This window comes from Eulemur rufifrons, chromosome 3 (assembly GCF_041146395.1).
Source record: "Eulemur rufifrons isolate Redbay chromosome 3, OSU_ERuf_1, whole genome shotgun sequence".
Lineage (NCBI taxonomy): Eukaryota > Metazoa > Chordata > Mammalia > Primates > Lemuridae > Eulemur > Eulemur rufifrons.
In genome coordinates, this window is record NC_090985.1 from 7,616,629 (window position 1) to 7,636,650 (window position 20,022).

Genomic DNA, 20,022 nt, shown 5'->3' on the forward strand with positions numbered 1-20,022 from the left:
TCCAAATCAGAAAGGTGAGGAAGGTGATCTGGGAAGCCTTAGGAAGGGTGGTGAATTCAGGGATTTTCTGCTGGACACAGGAAGAACAGATATTCTCTCCGAAGCTTTGGAGAAAGGGCCAGTTCTTTGACCTATGGGGTTGAAAATTCTAGATAAAACCCACTTCCTTTCAGAGGGATAGGTTGGCTGGGAGGCTCATCCTGCCGGGAGTAGAACTGAGCCCGTGAAGGAAGCCCTGTGAGTCTTGGTGGCCCACAGAGGAAGACAGCTGGGTGTCATGTACTAGGGGTGGTGTCAGGCTGTGTCTGCTGAGCCACGAGTGCATCCCTGGGCGGTCTAAGGAGTGAGCGCCTTCTCCCCAGCCGTGCGAGAGAGGCGTTTAGAGGCTGGGCCAGGAAGACACAAGATACCCTTGCTTCCCTTCTGTGCCCTTCTTTCATCCCCCCGTGCTTCCTTCCTCTCCCTTCATCCCTTTTCTTCTCTCTCCCCATCCGCTGTCTGCCCCATTCACTGTCAGGAAGGGCCATGCCAGAGGGGTCCGTTCGGCGTGGCGTGGCAGCGGCAGAGGCTGGCAGCACCGGCAGCTTCCACAGTGAGTCTGGATGTCATTTCTGGGGCCAGAGGGCTGGGCAGGCCACACACAGACTGACAGCTTGCAGGCTTTGGAGAGGAACTTCCAGGGGCTGCTTCCAGCCTCTCCTTCCCTGCCTCCCTCCGCAGGGCATCGTCTAACTTCCATGGAAGTTTTCCTGTCAAAGCCATTGCTGTGCTTGGGATGTCTCATGGGGAGGCAGCATGGTGGGGGTGGCGGGGCCATAACCTGCTAAAATGAGGTGCACAGCGGGAGAGCCGCGGGAATCCACATGGCTGCCAGGGGTTCCATCCAGGCTGCGTGTGTGGTGGAGGCTGAGGGCTCTGCATGGACGACGGTTTGGCTGCTTTTTTGCATTTCAGGAGGTGTGACCTTGAGTTTCGCGTGTACTTTGGGTGCCTACACTCCATAAGAGACTCCCTCTTAGGATCTAAGAATACCCTAAATACGTAGGCCAGAGGGTCTGGAGAACTGAGTTCGGATGAAGCTTGGTCTGTTGTTACAGAACCTCTGTGACCAAGTCACATCCCCGAGTGTTTAGGGGGAGGTTTTTATCCTCCCTGTTTTAATTCATATGCTAATTTCTGGCAGGGAGATGGACACACTGCAGAGGCAGTCGAAGTTCCATCCGTCCTGCCTGATAATCAGACGGAGTCGGATGGTTCCCTTCCACTTTTTGCTTAGCGGCTTTTTTCTTCCGTTTTGGGAAATGGTCCACTTGGGAAAACAAAACCACAAAATACACCTACTTGGCCTTAAAAAACCTAGCCCAGACTAAGAAGACACAAGTTCTACTTGCCATCTTGAGATGTTGTCCCACAGGCCAGATGCTGTTGCCAAACGTTGGCTGGATGTGTTGTCGTTGAGTCGGTTTTGAAGTGAGAAGCTTCTGGTTCCTAATACGTGATGTTACCGTGATGCTGCAGTCTACGGGCAGGTGCACGAACATGCTTTCACAAGTCCATTCCATTCTCTCATGATTGGTTAGAGAGGCAAATTAAGCATAGCCTCCCAGGTCCTCTCAGGAGCATGGTTTTATAGGTTTCTCATCTTGACACTGCTCCTAATAACAGCACGAAAGCTTAGGACTTTTCATTGCTAACAGCTGTGTACAGCTAGAGTCTATCAGCACAAACCTGCTCGCCAGCCTCATGAGAATTTTGCAGGCAGGACCATTATAAGAGATTAATCAATCTCCTCTCATGATTTTAAAATACCATGTGTATTTCAGCTGCATCAGAGTCAAACTCCAGGTTTCAAGAATTGACAGGTTGCTTTAAAATATCAAATTGGTCAAACTTATTAATGGATTTCAACAAATATTTAATATTTATCAACTGTGTGGATTTGATTGTCTAAGGTTGGACACTTCTGCGAATGAAAAGGGAAGCTGTTAGTAATTAAATAATAACTGCAGGCATCAATTTGACCTTTCCTGGAATATTGCACATATAATCACTTTATCCATGTATCCTGAGTTATGCTAGATGCCAGGAATACAACTGTGAATAAAACAGATAAACATCTCTGCCCTTAATAAGGGAGATAGAAAATAAAGATAAACTAAAACATATAGTAAGTTAAAGAGTGATAGGTCCTTAGAAGAAAAATTAAGCAGAGAGGACACAGAAGTACTTGGTGGTAGTAATAGTGGGTGGTGCTGGTGTGTGTGTGTGTGTGTATGTGTGTGTGTGCAGACAGGGAGTTCAAACCAATTGAGTTGTGTGAAAAATATGATAGATTTTAGTTTATTTAAGTTTATTTAGTTTCTCCAAGGAGGGCTTTCGTGGCTTGGCTAAAACTTTCTGAAACGAGTCAGATCTGAAAAGTGTGAGCCCAAATGAAGAAATACTCACAAACTTTGTAATGACAAAAATCAAGGAGGGAGAATCAGGTGGCTGTGGCATTGGGAGCACACCTTGTCTGCTCGGTGGCTGGCACAGGTGTCCTCCCCCACTGACATCACGGAAGGGGCATCAGTAAGTGAGTAAGGCTGTGGCTTCCCCTACTCGGAGCATCTTTGTGGAAAGCCCCTCAATCGTGACTTGCACTGGCCGTTCAGGATGCCGTAGGCCCTTTCTCTGTCCATCTGCTGTCCTCTGGGGTGGCGGTGACGGCAGCTTACCCTTGCTGTGCATGCACCCTAGCTGGGCTGTCAGTAGGTCAGGCTGTTCAGCCTGTGCTGTTCCCATGAAGAAGTTATTGTAGTCCCACTTTAGGGATGAGAACACTAACATTTGAACGCAGAACCAGACAATAGTGAAGCCAGGATTTAAAGCTGGGTTGAACTGAGTCTGAAATCCTGTGTCAGTTAGTCTCTGCATCTGTCCATAGATACCAGTTGACAGGAAGTGGGAGTAAGAAAAGGGAGGTAGAGCTCACAGGGTGGCCCTGAAGGTCCCACGTACGGGCTGACGTGCATGGCTGGATCAGGAGCAGAGATGTGTTGGGGCGGGGGTCGGCGTCTGTGCTGATTGTGCATGAAGGCACAGCGACCGCTGCTGCTTCTCCGTGTGGTGTTGTCCTTGGGAGTGGGACGGGCATGCACAATGTGGGGGGCATGAGAGCGAGTCTTTCTGTTGTGGCTTCCATCCCAGGCAGAGGTGGAGGCTTGACTTCAGTGAGCCAGGGGTTCTGGGTTTCACGCACGTTGGTAGGAGGGACTGTGCATGGCGTCTGTGCATAGACGGTAGGGGTGGGAGAATGCATGCAGAGTTCTGAGACCGAACAAAGGTTTCTGACAGGGTCTGACTGAAGAGTTGTGTTTGAAGACAATCCTAAATTTTCTGTCTGTCTGTGTGAATGGAATCCACAGACTGACCTCATCCAGTCTTAGGATGCTATTAGCAAGAAACAGGATGTCTCTGGACCACATCTCAGATATTATGGTTATATTTAACATCAATATCACCATGTAACCTCGTATTTATTTGTGATGTGCTTTTACATATTTCCCAGAAAAACAAATGTAGGTAGCATCTTGCTTTATGCATGAGATGGGCTCCTGGTAAGGTTCCGTGGCAAGCAAACCACCGTTTAGATATCTGTACAGGAGAGACCTGCTACAGCAAAGTGAGGAATTATTTGGGGATGTCAATAACCCTCTCCACTTTTCTTTTTATGCAAAGGAGGATCTTTTCACCTGCAATGCTATTATTTCCTTGGGCTTCTAGAACATGTTTATCCCTGGGTCTCACTGCATGTCAAGGCAACATCTCTTTTAGTTTCACAACATGTGTCATTTGGGTAGATAGAAGTTATTACTTTTGTCATTTACTAAGGATTTTCTTCACCATCTCAATGTCAGCATCACAAGCATATACTCCAGGTGCTTGAATGTCCCTCACTGTGGTCTTCTAACGCTTGGATACAGCGAGCTCATCAAGTTCTGGTTCTTTACTGCTTACAGCCTGTCATCTGGTTGCGCCCTCACTCTGACACTCAAGGGCTAAGGGGCACAGCACCACTCATCTTCCTCCATAGGGTACTCCTCTCTCACTTGTCTGAGTTTCCTCCCTGGTACAAACAAGCATGCGAGTGAACTACCTTTTCTTCTAAAATATCAACCCATCTCAGTATCAGTTGGCTTCTCTATTCTGCATCTATGTGCTCTGTGGAACCCCAGCTGGAAATAGGGGCAAGGATTAGAAACATCTGGTTGTATTTCAAGCCGACAAGGATATTCCTTCTCTGGTGACATATGGCACACTCTGCCACTCACATATTCAGGGCGTGTCTTAATTCTCAGAAGGGCTTAGTTGCAGGAAGAAGGACAATGCCCAGGCCTCTTAGACACAAGTCATCGAGGGCATGTGGTCACGAGTATGCCCCGGTCCAGGAACCTGCTTAGAGACCTGATCATGGGCACATCTTTGACATGAGCATGCTGGGAGCCCAGGGGTGTATCTCCCACGCAAACAAACTCAGTTTTTCTAAGGAACCTAAAAACACTCTTGTTTCTTTGCATGACTAAGTTACACAGGAGAGCTTCAGGAAAGCTTTTTTTCACCTTTTTTTTGCATGTGAGTGTTTTCCAGCCATCACTGAGGTTGTGGAGAGGCCTGTTGCAGTGAAGATGCATAAGCTAGAGAGCGTTCTAAAATGCACTAGGACTTTCACAGCTCGGAAACTGTGCAATGTGATTTCCCTCCTTTTCATTGCTACCCTAAGTCTTGCAATTCAAGATAGTTAAGACTGGCCTTTTGGGGAAAACTAATACTGTCACTTGTGAAAGATGCCTCTTAATTTACACAGTATCCAATATCCTTATAAGTTCCGGAAGATCGGTGGTGTGTGCTCTGGGCCATTCCTCTGGGTTCTCTACTGGAGATTTATCCAGAGATAAGAACTCTCCCCATTAAATGCTAATTGATCTTTGAACTCCTGGTTTCCTTAGCATTTTGCTCTCTGATCTGAAGAAACAGAGTGTTTCAGAGCAGAGCAAGCCCCTAGAGTAGGATGATAAGGGTTGCTTGGAATGGTGGAGCTTCAGTCTTCAAGTGAAGGGGTTGTGGGAGTCAAAAGGAAGGTTACAGAGGACAGTGGGGATCTTTCTTTTGTGCCTCCAGCACTGCTCACTAGGAAGGTCGTCCTAGTCTTTGTGATGGGAGTCAGGACTCCTTGTTCTCAGTCTTGTCTTCAAAGTTGGTCAAGTCCATTTGATTCCGCAATTCTTTTGGGACAAATGACTCATGAGAAATTCATATGCCTGGCAGAATTGTGACATGACCGCCTGCCGGCAGGGATGACATGAGTTCCGTTATCTCTGGGCTGGCGTCTATCTCTCTTGAGTATTAGCTAGTTCCTCTGATGCTTGCCGCCTCCTCCCATCCCGCCACTTGTGGCTAACCCTAATGGAAAGTAGATGTCTAATGCGACCTCCGGGCAAATGCGTCTGGCTGGAGAAGCCTGGCATCCGGGCGGATGCAGCCATACAGAGAAAGCTCTCAGTTCAGATGCTGGTCTCTGAGCCACACGTTGTGAACCCTGCCCTGCGGTGCTGGTGAAGTCCTGGCATGTGGGTACTGCCCTGCAGGGCAGGGAAGAAGAAGGGGGCAGTCAGGTGACAGAAGGCTGATTGCAGTTCCACCCTAGCTGGACATGTTGGTTTCTGTCTGGGATCTCTCTGAATCTTTCTTCTTAGGGTCATTTCTCGAAATAGACATTTTATTCTTAGAAATAGAGACTAACTTGAGAGTTGAATTTTCCCATGTTTGATCAGGATCCTTTCGGCTGCAAGTGACAAAAAACTTAACCCAACCTACCTTAAGCAAAAGGCAATGCACTGTCTTAATAACAATAATAATAATAATAAATTCAGATTTAAGACTTATTTCTAGTGTTGGCTTGATTCTAAGGCCCGATAATGTCGGCAGACTTGACATGAGTTGCTTCCTGCCTCCCTCCTTCCTTACATCTCCACTCAGACGTCTTCCTAAATTCCTTCATTTCTCTCTGCCTCCCTTTTTTCTCTGCCCGAGACAATGATCTTCAAGAAAGTGATGTTGACGGGAAATAGATTTCCAAACAATCAGGGCTGATGAATTTTGAAAATTGTGCTGATAAGTGCTGCAGCAGAGGAACAGGTTACCTGGACCTAGACGTTCGGTAGTGACGATTTGCCCTCATCGGGGAGGCCTTGCCTCCTGGAGCCCAGCTGGCCGGGCAAGGAGACGTCAGAATCATTTCTACAGGACTTGGGCTGGACAATATGCGGAGAAAAGCTGCAAGGGAAACACAGGGGAAGCAAAGTCCATGACCGGCTGCTGTTTTCCCAGTCTGTCTGCGAGGAACATAAATGTTTTCTGATGTCAGTTTTATGAGTGCTCTCTGGGTTGATGTAGTTCCCATCTTACTTCATTGTATCTGCTCATTTAGATATTTCTGAATGAAAACTCCTCTTCAGCTTTTATGGGTGTTCTTACAGAAATCAAATTGTATCGCATTTCCCCAAATCTCCCACCCTGACCCATCAATTTACACACCTTAGAACATTTTTGCTAGTGAGTCTTCCTTCAACTTAAAGTTGCACAAGAACTTCAACTTGGTGATGATAAGAACATGAATTTTGGAATCAGAATAATTTAGGTTTAAGGTTTGGATTCTTCACTCTTCAACCTTTTTGAATAAGTTGCTTCATTTCTTTCTCCCTCTCTTCCTCCCTCCCTCTCTCCTTTTCTCCCTCAGTGTAACACCATTGATAATAATTTCCAGAGCCAAGGCATATCGGGAGGATTGAGTGAAGCAATGCATTTTAACTCATTTAACATATATCCTGGAACGGTATAAACACTCAAGAAGTTCTTATTCTGTATCCCTGTTCAATGGGACAAGAACTTGGCCCACCTCTGGCCTTAAACTTGGATGTGGAAAGCCTCTCTTTCTACCTCTGTTATGGTAGAGGCCAGAGGCTTAGGTAAATTAAGATCAGGGCTCTACCCTTGGGGTTGCCCACCCTAGCACTGAGCCTGGTTCTTCCTCTTGGGGACTCACTAGGTGACCCCAAGAAAGATGCTTCATCCCAGTCTCATTAGCCTGTAAACAAGGAGCCCACTTGCTCTAATTCTCCTTCTGTGCTTTTGGAGGCATGAATGTGTATAACAGAGGAGGAAGGAATGCCTTTGGGGAAGAAAGAAAATCATTCAACTGTGATTACTGGCTCAGCATTTAAGACTTTCTCCCAGGTTCATCCTCAGAGCAGTCTTCCCCGCCTTTTGACCTTGAGGAGTAGCCAAGAGGTAGGGCTTGTTTATAAAGGGAGGAGGAACAGCCCACAGCTGCAGGCCTCAGGTTATGGCCCGGGGTGCCAGATGTGTGTAGAAGTACGGCCCCTCCGTCCCTTTCATCTGCGGTTGCTCTGGGCCAACACCCTTCGCTGCGAGAGGCACCCTGGGACCCAGTTGTGGAGCAGCAGGCTGTGTGGAGCTAAATGGGCCCCAGAACTCTAGCCTTCTTCCAGGGCTGGGAGAAGCAACCAGAGGTTATCCCATCTCTGCTTCACCAAATCATCCTGTTTTGGAACTAAATGATACCCCGTGGTCAACTGGTCCAACTCTTTTCCTCACCCTACCAATTATATAGGTGAGGACACGGGAGCCTGGGGTTGAGCCAGGCGGTACGATGCAAACCTAAGGCAGGGCCCTGAGCTCCTGAGTTCCAGCCCGTTGTTCTCCTTGGCCTGCCCACAACACACCCTTGGAAAATTAGGCGCTGATGCTGCAGATGTTAGAAAGGGCTTTGAGATGAGCTCGAAGTGCTCTTGGTGTACTGATTCAGATAAGAAAATTATACTTTGGACAATCTCATGCAGTTTTTGAGCAGAGACGAATTAGCAGCCCTCTAGGTCGACTATGTCATTATTACAAGTGCGAACATTGAGACCAAAAGGAAGCACAGGCTGCCAGAGCCACAGGGCGGCATGCTGGCAGAACTGGGGCAAGAACTCAAATGACCTGGGTCTCAAACCAGTGCTCTTGCCCCTCACCTCCATGATTTCCCCTGGTGCCAGATCTCCCTTCTGGCTGCCTCCCTCCCAGGGTGCTAGAGACAGCTGTAGGCCTTGGTGAGGCTGCGTGGCTGGGTTAGTCAATACCCCTGTCCTGGAATTTCTGAGGGGAGGGCCTAGCTGGAAACCTGTGATGCATAGAAATAGTGGTAGTACTAGCTTATGTTGATTAATCACTTCGCAGTTCACAGAATGCCTCAACTGGCAACCTCAGACTTCCTTGAAAATGTAACTCTGTTATATTCTCTAAGTTGACTCCCCACCTTTATCCATTCTTTCATGTTTATGGTCCTGCAGGCGAGTCATCTGTGAGTTCTCTCCTCTCGGGCACCGAGTGCTCTTCCTTTAGAATTAAGGAGTCTTGTTTCGTGACTCAAAGGAGAATCTCATTTTCCATCAGGTGAAGAGGTGCATCCAATTCTTAAGAAAGCATTGGGTGTGAGAAGGCTCCTTTTGTCCACCTTCCTCTTGCCCTCATCAGAGCTCCTCTGGCAGCCAAGTCAGTGGGTGGGTTAGAAATTCAGCCCCAGCTCAGAGAAGCTGGATAGGGCGGCCTGTCGTCCAGGGGGAGTAGATGTGGATTCCTTATGTCATCTCCCACGATGTGCTTCCAGCTTCCCTTTGCCTGGGGATGTAGGTTTCTGCTGTGGTTACGTATTGTTGACTGAAGCAATTAAAATATGCAAAGCGTTCTCTGTCCCCCTTTTTGGGCTTCTTCCCCAGCTACGGCTGTCATTTCATGGTTGGCAGTTAATAAAACAAAAGGGGGCCCCAAAGGCTTGGGTCTCCCTCTGGCTAGAAGGATTAATTTGGAGTGGCTTGGAAGTGACAGATTGTACCTCTAGCTACAGCCGTGCCTTTCTGGCTGATCCGTCCAACCCGCAGTATGTGCCCTGACTGGCAGACTTTGAATGCTTCCTTAAGGGCATGGGACACTGAGGGCACGAAACTCGAAGGAGGGAGAAAAAAGGAGTCCAGGCTCTGGTTTGCTTATTATAGCAGCAAAACCAGAAAAGGCTTCTTATCATTCCTTAAGACAGCCTTACATTAAAAGAGCTACGGTCAAGGACACTTGAAAATTACTTGCTAATCCAACCTAAATCTTTACCACCAAATGGCCCCATCTCCCTGCACACACAGAAATTCAAAATTCATTCCCATATATGACCTAAATAATGGCCTTAGAGAATGCTTCTCACAAATGTTTGTAAGAGAACAATACTGCTGGCACGACCACAGTTATTGTTGTGACTGTTGCTTGCTGACATGTATCAGGCTGACTGTGCTGAATGCTTTACATGAACTGTGTTATTTAACCCTGATGGCCACTCGAGGAGGCAAGTGTCAGTTGACATTTAACAGGGAAACTGAAGTTCAAAGAGGTTAAGTGACTTCCTAAGTGTTATCCTGCCTTTATCATAAAGTCTTCTTAAGGGTGGGCCACCTTCTTTTTCCTCTCTGGGGTCCCGTTTCTGCATCCCCCAATCCCCCAATGGGAGGTCTTGCCCATTCTTGGCAGCACTAAGTAGAGCCAGCAGGCCTCAGTTTACCTCTCCACTGGCCCCAGACACACAGCTGCCTGTCTGCTTTCAACCTGGACCACCTCCACAAACTCCCAGTTCTGAGAGATGAGAGACATGTTAACCACATCATGCTCTGAGAATTCTCACAAGTAACATAGGGAAAAACCTCTTTTATGGGCAATTTGGATGCAGCCTGTAATAATGACAGGTGTCAGGCCAATGCAGAAATCCCTGTCCTCCTAGGAAATAATGCCACACCTTAGGACTCCCACGAGTAGTTTCACATTGCTGGCTGTGCTTTATAAACATTCCTTAATTAGTGCTCACAAGCTCTGTCTGAGATAAATGAGATCAGGAGCATCAAACAGAGGCTGTTTAAGCTGTCTGCTTTTAGGACAGCTGATTTGGGGCCCCAGTAGTGGATGTGCAAGGTTCCCCTGGGATCCACGCATGGGGTCTGCATAACAGACTTTGCAAATGGTGGCTTGGATGTGCTAGGCTCTGGAACCTTGGAATTAGAGAAAAGTCTTCAATTCAGAAGGCCACCTAGTCTAGCCTCCCATCCAAAGTTTAAGGAAAGGGCACCCAGCCTTAGCTTACCTAGAGGTGGGGTATCATTGGCTGGTGAGGGAGAATATTCCACCAGTTATTAGAAAAGCTCATTTCCTCACAGCACCATTGGTGTATATCTGCTATCTGATCAGGGGCCTAAGATTATGTAATAAAACTAGAATCAGTGATTGAAGAATCCAATGCCATCATCTTAAGGCTGGAGGGATATTCAATCAGTGGAAGTATTATTGTTATTGTTACTAATATTGCTAAAAGGATAACTTGGAAAGCCAATTCCTGGATGTTTTTCTTTCAAGAAAAAAGACCCCATCTTATTGTTTGCTCTATAAAAGCCAACGTTTTCCTGCCTTGAGGCCTCATATACAAAATATGCAGTCATTGAGCCTGGTCCAAAGGAGAACATTGCATATTCTAACCAGCTCAGTCTTGTCTTCTCTGAAATTCTCTTTAGCTGCTCTTTCTGAGTGTCTAAGCCCTGCTTTTGTAAACAGTCTGGATTCAAGGATCTGGATTGCCAGGCATGCAGATCTCCACAGCTCCCTAAACTGCCCCCAGTGCTTGTAAGTGGAATTGTCTTGAATTTATAAAACCCTTGAAGAGAAGGACTTGCTTGGACTGTGACAGTGGATTAAGTTCTAGCATGAGCTCTACCTATTATCAACTGGCTGGCATTTCATCTCTGAACTGGTTTCTCATCCATTAATTGGGGATTGTTGTCTCATTATTGTAAGAATCACTTACCATATGTCTAAGACCTTGGAAAAAATCAGAAGTGCTGAATAGTAAACATTATCATTGAGAAATTAGCATCATCCGAGGAAGATGTAGATTCAAAGTAATATGTATGTGTATGTGTATTGAATACCTGCCATGCCTCGGTTTCATCTACTATCTCATTTAATTTCTGAACATGTTCTGAGTAGGTGTGCTATTCTCCCCACTTTGCTAGCTAAGCAACCTTAGAGAATTTATTTAACCTTTGGGCAAGTCTTTCAGAGGTTAAATAAATTCTCTAAGGTTGCTTAGCTAGTAAATAGCATTGACCAAGTTATACATTATTCCCTTTGTTCCTTTAGATCCTCTGTTTCCTCATCCTATATGCACATTTTTGATATCAGTTATAATTTTTAGTGGGTTTTATTGGCATCTAAATATCTAGCAAAATCAATCAATCTTCTTTAAAAGAGGTTATCTTATTTTGGCCAAATAAGTCTGAATCTGAATCTGAACTGGAACCTAACTATCAGCGCCTGAGCTGTGCAGGGTAAATGTTTAAAACTCTAGGATAATTAGGGAGATTTATTCTGCCTTTCTTTATTCATGAATATGAAAGCAAGAGTTTAGGGGCTGGGTGGATGAGCTTGAATCCAGTGTGATCCACGGATCTGAGCTGAGTTGAGACCTCCAGCTTTGTTTAGTGAATTGAACTCTTTGAACAACATTTCTAAAGTTTATTTCCACTAGAAGATTTTAGTGCAGCCAGGAGGCTCCAATTTAGGCATTTGGAGAAGAAAATAAGGGCCAAGTTATTTTTCACCCCACATCTTTGGACTTGCAATGTCTTCTCTATAAAAAAATATATTGCCTGGGGGTAGTAAAGGACAGTGTGGTCTTAGAATGAGCCCTTTGCTGTTTAGTCAGGATTGAGAAAAAGGAAAACAAAAGAAGTTATAAAAGGCGTGTGTTCCTGGGGCTTCCCTCTGAGAACTTTGCTCCTGGCAGATGCAGCTCTAGGTAAGAGAACTGGGAAGAATCACAATGGGCCTATTTGTCCTCTGCTCACACTGCTAAACAGCTTGGCTCTTAACTCCTTGTATTTTTGGAAGACTCCAAGGATTTTTCCTAATCCTGAGGCGAGAGGCTCAGACTGAGACAGCCGTTCCACTGAGATTCTGCTAAATGGATGCTGTTTGCGTAAGCTGTCACAAAGCCCTGCTCTGAGGGAGCAGTGCTATAATACTGTCTTTGTGAGTTTTCTCTGCACCTTCCCTCCAAAAGAATCCCAAGCACCTACTCCACCCAGGGCTGAGATCTTCGATTTGTGTCTACAAGAAGCTCGATAATAGTCTGCCCTACTTTATTGGGGAGAGGAAGGGAGGCAAAAAGAAGACAAACAATTCTGACTTGATAAGTCAGAAGTCCAATGTCACTATAGGATAGTCTTAATGTCTTGCTTAAATGTTTCATCCATGGAGTTTCTGTAGCAGGGGTGAAGCCACAGAGGGACATGTATTTGTGAGTACATACTCATGTGTCGTAGGTCTAAAATCGAGGATACCCAGCCAATACATCCCTAAGACATGTGCCCACACAGACTGGAGGGAACATGGAGTTCTTCCAGGTGACCCAAAGTCTACATATATTAGTGTGGAAAGAAGGAGACTATAGAACCGAAATTTAAACCTCATGCAGCTCAATCTGTATATTTTCAATTTGTTTGCCTTTGTGCAGGTATGTTATATTTCAGTAATAGATGCACACTAAAAACAAGAACAATATTCTATGCAACTTTAGTTCTATTTTATTTACTATTCTTAGTGACTTTGGACAAGTTACCGCCTCTCTTCCAGCCAAGGTTTCCATATTGGGCAGTAAGCAAGGTAATTTCCAAGGCCCTTGCCAGCCCTGTGGGTTCATGAGCTACAGTTTCAGTGTTGAATCTCTCCTTTCAAGCCTGGAAATCTGGAGAGCTGGGCAGGGTGCAGTGACAGGGCATGGCTGGTTCTTTAGAGCTGCTCCGGGAATCCAGATGGCATCTAAAGAGAATGTAGGTTTGGCCACCTAAGAGATATGCCCAGGGAATGGCCACACAGGACTGGGGAGGGAGCTGGAAGGCTGGTTTGCAATACAACGTCCAGCATCTGCAACTCAAAATAGCCACGCGGGGAAAGTGAGGGGAGAGAGGGTGGGAGGAGGAAAGGTAGGCAGTGTGGGTGAGCTCCTGAAGGACAGGCTGCTGTTTCTAAGGCTCTGGCGGCCTCTCACATGTGTGGGGAGGAAAGTAGACAGCCCAACAGCTGGAGGTGGGGGGATGACAAGGGTTCATTCCAGGAAGAAGGGCTGTGTCATTCTGGAAAGGTTTGAAGCCATCAGCAAAGCTAATCAACTGGTTTAGAGTGAAACCATTTATTTTTGCTGCTTGGAAACAGAACACATTAGAAGAGGACTTTGGGCATTTTGGCCTACATTTAGGCCATTTATTTCTGGAAGTGTCCAGGGGAGGTTTCACCAACCCCATGTGATCAGAGCACACATGTGTCTGTGTCTATGACTGTACATACAATGCACATGCATTAACATGCACACATGTTCATCTAAACATCCTCCCCCAGCTGTGTGTACACACAATACTGATGTGCAGCCTGTGCGTGTGAAATCCTCAAACCCTCTGGAATAAGAGTGACAATGAATTTAAAGACTGTTGTGATGGCTACTGGGATTGCTGGTGGGGTCATGTTCAAGGTGACTGCCAGCCCTAGGTGATGTTCTGCTCAAACATGGCAGAGCAAGGGGGAAGAGGCAAATCCCACCTCTTTGGGGAAAGCAGACGACTTCCCAGGGGATAAAGAAAGTGTATGCTCAGGTTTTCATTTTTTTTAATGCACGTGAACACTTTTCTATGTGCTGAGACATGCATTCAAGAAAGATTAAAATTGAATAAATAAAAAATAATGACACTTAACCATAAATGAAAATCTTTATGACAATCTCCCAATTAGCCCATTTTGCCATTAGCATATGTTGCAAAGTTTTTACAGCTCTTCAGATTTGCCTCCTCGAAAGTAGATGAGTTGCTTTCTCATATTGCTTCGAAAGGTTCTGACTCAGCCCTTGCAGATTAGCAAACACAGAGGAAGCTCGAATCCCTTCTGTTGCTTCCAGAAACATCATGCTCTGCGAATCCACACTTACTCACCTTTGCTGGGTCTCGGTTTCCTTATCTGGACTATGGGTTACTTTGTCTCCTTTGTCTCCTTTGTACCTCAACAGTTGTGTGAGGATAGGCATTTTGAACCTCTGGGAGAGAAACAGGCTTCTGTGTTTTCTTTGGAATCCACCAGCTGCCTCCTTCCATAATTAGTGAAGCCGGAGACCTTTGCTGAGTTTCTCTTTAACCCAGAGGAATGGGTTCCTTCTAACTGCAGAAAAGTCCCTTTTCAAGAAAGCTAGCTTAGAAGGGAAGGGACAGCCGTGGGTAAGTGGGGAGGTGAGAGGTCCTCAGAGAGGAGCACCCTGCCCTGCACGGCGTAGCAACTGAAGCCTGAGCATCTGCAGCCTCTGGACTTTGAGCACCTTCTCAGGGGCAAGGCCGAGAGTGAGCCCTAAGTGCTTGGATGGAGGCAGTGGGGCTGGGGGTTTCAGGCAGGCACCTCAGGGCTGGAGGCAGGGCTGCTGCTCCTGCTCCCTTCTTTTCCATTCTCCCCATGTACAGAGCTGATGGCCTGAGGATGGATGCAATACAGTCTCGGGGAAAGACAGGAGAGGCAGGACTCCAAACTTCACACCGTTAGCTTCTTAGTCTCTAAACCTGTAGTCTTCAAATTTTGTGCCCCTAGAAGGATTTTGAAAAACTATATATGCCCCTTGCACATTTTAAGTTGTCATCTAAAATCTTCAACATGATTTTAAATAGTTGCAAACGATGCCATTTCCAGAATATTGTAAATATTGACATTAAAAAATACATCATTCCTTTAATGCATCTAATGAACTTTAAATACCAGAGCAATTTGGCACATCATCCATTAAACACATGAACAAGTTCTTAAACAGTCAGTTTTACATGGTTTTTTTTTTCTTCTTGAAATTATATTTTCATTCCAGTTACCCCATGCATTTTATCCTTACGTAATATATTTTTATGCATGAAATCCTATTACTAGGACATCATAAAAATATGTACAAAGATTTAAATTTAATTTTTAATGGCCAATAATCATAAATTTCTAGATGTTAAGAGTTTTTGGTTCGCGTTATCATTACAATTATTATCAATACACAGAAATTGGGAATTAAGTTAACATTACAATAATTAGTGATATACAGAAAAATGTAGCTGACCAAAATAACAGATATCACAACTTTTGATGACTAGAAAAAATAAAAAGTAAAATATTAAATAAAAAGTAAAATATGCATCTCCTATGTTCAATTAGTCCATGTATTCAGTGATGAATAGTATTTATTTTTAAGGTAAGAAAGATTCAGGATCAAGTCTATCCCTGTTTTTCATTTTTATAGATGCAAGAACTGAAAAAACTTATTCACGGTAAACAAATAGATGGGAAAGAAAGGAGTTTTGTTATTGAAATGTAACACAATTCTTTGAACTATTATCTAGTTATTTGCCTAAAATCATATACTGGCTTCTTATAAAAAATTATTTTTAATCTTCTCTCAGCTTATAATTCTTTTAGGTCTGTCCTCCTTGAGTTGTTTGAAAGGGATTGAAAACTACCCAACTTGCAAAAGGCTTTTTTTCCCTGATCACAAGAGGCATTCATTTTCAACACCTGTGCCAATATTTCAGCGTTCCTTCCTTTGTATTCTGCAGGTTTTTACTCCTGACATGTGGAATGAGTTAGAAGTTTGTCCTTCCTTTTTGAGAGTGGAGGGAGAGGGGGGCTGGGGCAACTGGGCGAGGGAATTGCTGGACCACAGTGGGTTCTAAGTTTAATTTTAGAAAAAATCCAGATGGGAGTGGTGGACCTGCAAAACTCCTCCAAACTATCCTTGCCTGAGTACATGTTGGAAAGACTTCATGTTATCTCCAAAGTTCTGCAGGCTGTAGTTTGAAACCACTTGAGTGGACACTGTATATTTTGTATGTTACAGTTTATCTAATAAAACGAGGAAAATGAATATCATTTCATATTTGCTTACATAAAAAATAAGTGGAAGAATAAACTAGAAACAAACCAGAATGGTTACCCATAGGAGGAAGGGAACAGGGTGGGGACAGTGAGCAGGGAAGGAACTAGACTTTGGTGAAATGTACCTGGTTTTGACTTTGAAACCAAGTAGCAGTTTTTACATCATTATAAAGCAACTTGAAGTCAAATGGAAAATAAAAAACAAAGAAAGTCCTAAAAATAAAAAGCAAAATGAAACAAATAAGCCTGTGTATTAAGTTGGTGGCTTCACCACACAGAAAGGAGTGATTTCAAATGACTTTAAAACATAGCTATGTTTTCTGTGTGTCCCAAGTAGGTATATACAAAAGTCTGAAAGAGCTGAAAAGATTGTAGGTTGTTTTCAATAATATTTGAATTGTTATTTCAAAACTCTCTCTGATATATATATATATATATATATATATAATATAGTATTAGGATAAAGAAAATAAGTGATCTTAATAGTGTTATAGGAATCATGATTTTCAGCATAAGAAAAAAAATATAAAAAGAATTAAGTAAAAGCTCTGTAATCCTACATATGAGTTTGGAAAAATCAATATGAACTCATGATATTTTTTCTCTTAAGAAAAAAGTTTTGTCCCAGCTGTTTCCACAACAAAGACCTAGAAATAACGACCACCTCAGCAGCAAGGAGCACTCCTAGGATCCATAGTATGGTCTTTAAATTTCATTGTTCACCAAAAGGATCCAAAGATACTTAGAGAAATGGCTGATTCCAAGACTGTAAAAGGAAATGTGCAAGATGAACCCAGAATATTCTTTCATGTCAGAAAGTAAGAATGCTATCAAAGACTACTGGGAGGATACATGCACCACCTTTAAGAGGGTTCCACTGGCTAAAGATGGAATATCAATCATCAGAATTAATAACTACACTAGAAGAAAACACTTCAAATGTGTTGTTGTTATTAATAAAAAGAACAAGCATTGATAATGCTTCTCAAAACCAAACCAAACCACAACAAAGCTCTCATTGGTCACCTTTGGTGGATGCTAGGTAATGAATTTATTATTCCAAGAACTACTTGGAATCAAGTATTTATCTTGCCTGTCTTGTATCAGCTGTTACCAGTATAGTCAAATAGCTGATGAAGGGAAGTTTTTATTGATAAAAAAAGTCTCAGCTAATATGTGCAGAGGAAATGCTATAATTAGAATGTTATACTTTTGTAGCCACTAATGAAACATTGGATCTGGGGAGTGATCATCAGTGGCTGCTAAAACTGTTAAGTGAAAGGGAACTTTATAACGGACGGTCAGACTGAATCTACCGATCAGTCTTAACATCACACAAAAAGAAAGACAACCAGACGACCTCTGCCTCCTGTTTTGTTACAGGAGGAAGCACACAGCACCATTATGAACTTGGATCTGATTAGGGCTCCAGATACCTGGTCAGGTATAATCGGGTATTCCTGGTTATAGGAAATGCAGTATGTGTAGATCTATTTTTAGCTCAAACTTTAAAAAGGCACTGGAAAACATTAGGAAACTTTAAGACTGAATAGTATTTGATGTTAAGGAATTATTAGTATTTTGGTAGTGCTGCAACAATACCAAGAGAGTCATTATCTTTGTCAAGTTAAAAAAAAAAAAAGTATAGTTTCTGGTCCTCCTGTCTCTTTGAGTCTAATTTAGAGATAACCTAATTTTGTCTGTGAAGGACCAGGTAGTAAATATTTCAGTCTTTGCAGGTGGCCTCTGTTGCAATTTTAAGATGGTCTCTTTTGCAACTATTCACCTCAGCCCTTGTAGCATGAAAGCAGCCATAGAGGATATGAAATGAACGAGCATGGCTTTGTGCCAGTAAAACTCTATTTCCAATAACAAGAGGCAGGCCGTAACATTGACCCCTTGTCTAATTCACTGGGTTTGTGGTGAAGCCTAGGAATCTGTATTTTTTAACAAGGATGCCAGGCACTTATAATCAGGCAAACAACCCTGGGAGGTGATTATAGTTACTCCTTCCATTTCCAGATGAGAAAATGGAGGCTTTGGCTGGGGAAAGGGCTTGCCCAAGGATGCACAGGTAGAAAATAGCAGAGCTATGTTTACAGGGAAAATCCTGGCTCCCATGCCCCACCCCGCCCCCCACCACCCTCATCCTCGAGGAAAATGTTAATGAGAAATAGAGAGAGAAGGCTGGGAAAAGCACGGGGTAGAGAGAAGGAAGCTTTGCTGTGTGTCATGAACCTAACTCAGCAGCCTCCTGTAGGACGGACAGAGTGCAATGGGAAGGAGACAGAGAGCCCGGATGCATGTAGAAAGCCCTACAAATAAAAACAGGATGTTCTGAAGTATAATGTCAGCTTCCCCACCTAGCTCTGAAATGTAGGGTTGCCAGATTTAGCAAATGCAAATATAGGACACCTCATTAAATTTGAATTTTAGACAAAAACACATTTTAGTATACGTATGTTCTATGCAATATGTGGGACATAATTGTACTAAAAAAAATCTTGTTTATCTGAACTTCAAATTTAACTGGCCATCCTGTATTTAATCTGGCAGCCTTACTAAAGTGTGAAGCAAATTAGTAAAAGCATTTAGCAAAATATTGGTGGGCAAGTGGTCACGGGCACCCCTTGTCAAGGGACTAGGAGTAATACCTGGAAGCTGCTTAGGGGGAAGGTTCGGCAGTCACAGAGACCAGACTTCTCTGGCCTGGCCAGATTTTGGAATAGTCACTATTTCCCCTCTTGTAATTCCTTGGTTTGTGGTTGATTGTGGGATGGATCTTCTGAAGCCTGAGTTCATCACGTTATGTCTGGTCTCCCTGTGCAGAATTGTAATCATTCAGAACCCCTCTTGTCTCTGAGTGTAAAAGAAATTTTGTGGAGATGGTGACATTCTTGCTCTGCGCCAGCATGACCCCTAATATACCAGGAGTGATAGTTTTTCCGGAAGGCAGACTTAATGCAAGTGGGAGGGCATCCTCACATTAGCATGAATGGCAGTCGAAAGGGGCAAAGACCTCAGTGACAAAGGCAAGAAGGGGGCATGTCCCAGAATCTTAAGATGCCCCTAATTCTACCAAACTGACATCTGAACAGCCCAAGCGTCCTGACTCTCTGGCACTAGCAAAGTGCTCCTCCAATGGGCACTGTCGATTTCCCAGGGTTTTCAAACTCCCATCCTCTTTTCTTTGTGTGCAGGAGGGTGGAGGAAGACAATGATTGAGAGGTGGGAGGTATCTTCCAAGGTAGGCATGGGATTCTTCCCCCATGCAATCCAAAGACTCTTTCCTACCAAGTATTTATTTTATTTCTAGAATCATTTCTTGGAATCCTTCCTCTGCCTTCTTACTTTATGTCTCCAATCTCAAGGCCCAGGCTTAAGATCCTTAAGTATCTCATCAAGAGCTTGGATCATTAGCTAATATTTCTTATGCCATGCCTGGGCAAGATAGCTTATCTTTATCTGTGAAATGGGGATAAATAGAGGTTCCATCACGCAGGAATGGAGAGAGGGTTAAATGAGGGATGTGTGTAACACCCTGTGGTTGGTTATCATTGCTAGTTATTAATAATTAGTATTATTCTTATCATTAAGATTATTATTTCTGGCTGGGTTACATCTAGCTGTGTTTTGCCATGGGGAAAACATTTGTCAATAATTTTTACCAGGTCTACTACTCTTCACAGACTGCGTCTCTCCAATGTGGGAGAACAACATAGGTCACCCTGGAGGAAAATTGGCATGGAGTCTTAGGGGAAATAAATTTGAGGAAATTAGATTTATTATGCTGCCCAGTAGCATGTAAAGCCACACACAGCGAACAGTGATTGTACGTCACCTGTACACTTTTGTACTTAAAGACACTCAATGGGTTTTCACATACACAATCTCACCTTAGGCAGGCCATTGCTTAACATCTATTTCGAAGATAAGAAAATCGGTTGCCCAAAGTCA

General features: G+C 44.0%; 1 protein-coding gene across 4 annotated transcripts in view; it reads left to right on the forward strand.

Annotated features, from left to right (window-relative positions):
* NTRK3 (neurotrophic receptor tyrosine kinase 3) overlaps window positions 1-20,022 on the forward strand; it is a 347,333-nt gene that overhangs the window by 317,696 nt on the left and 9,615 nt on the right. The window contains exon 16 of one of the 4 annotated variants that reach the window (XM_069465743.1): window positions 518-592. The exons of the other annotated variants lie outside the window; for them this stretch is intronic. Coding sequence (XP_069321844.1) covers window positions 518-592 — 75 coding nt within the window. The remainder of the gene's footprint in view (window positions 1-517; window positions 593-20,022) is intronic. 4 annotated transcript variants of the gene reach the window in all.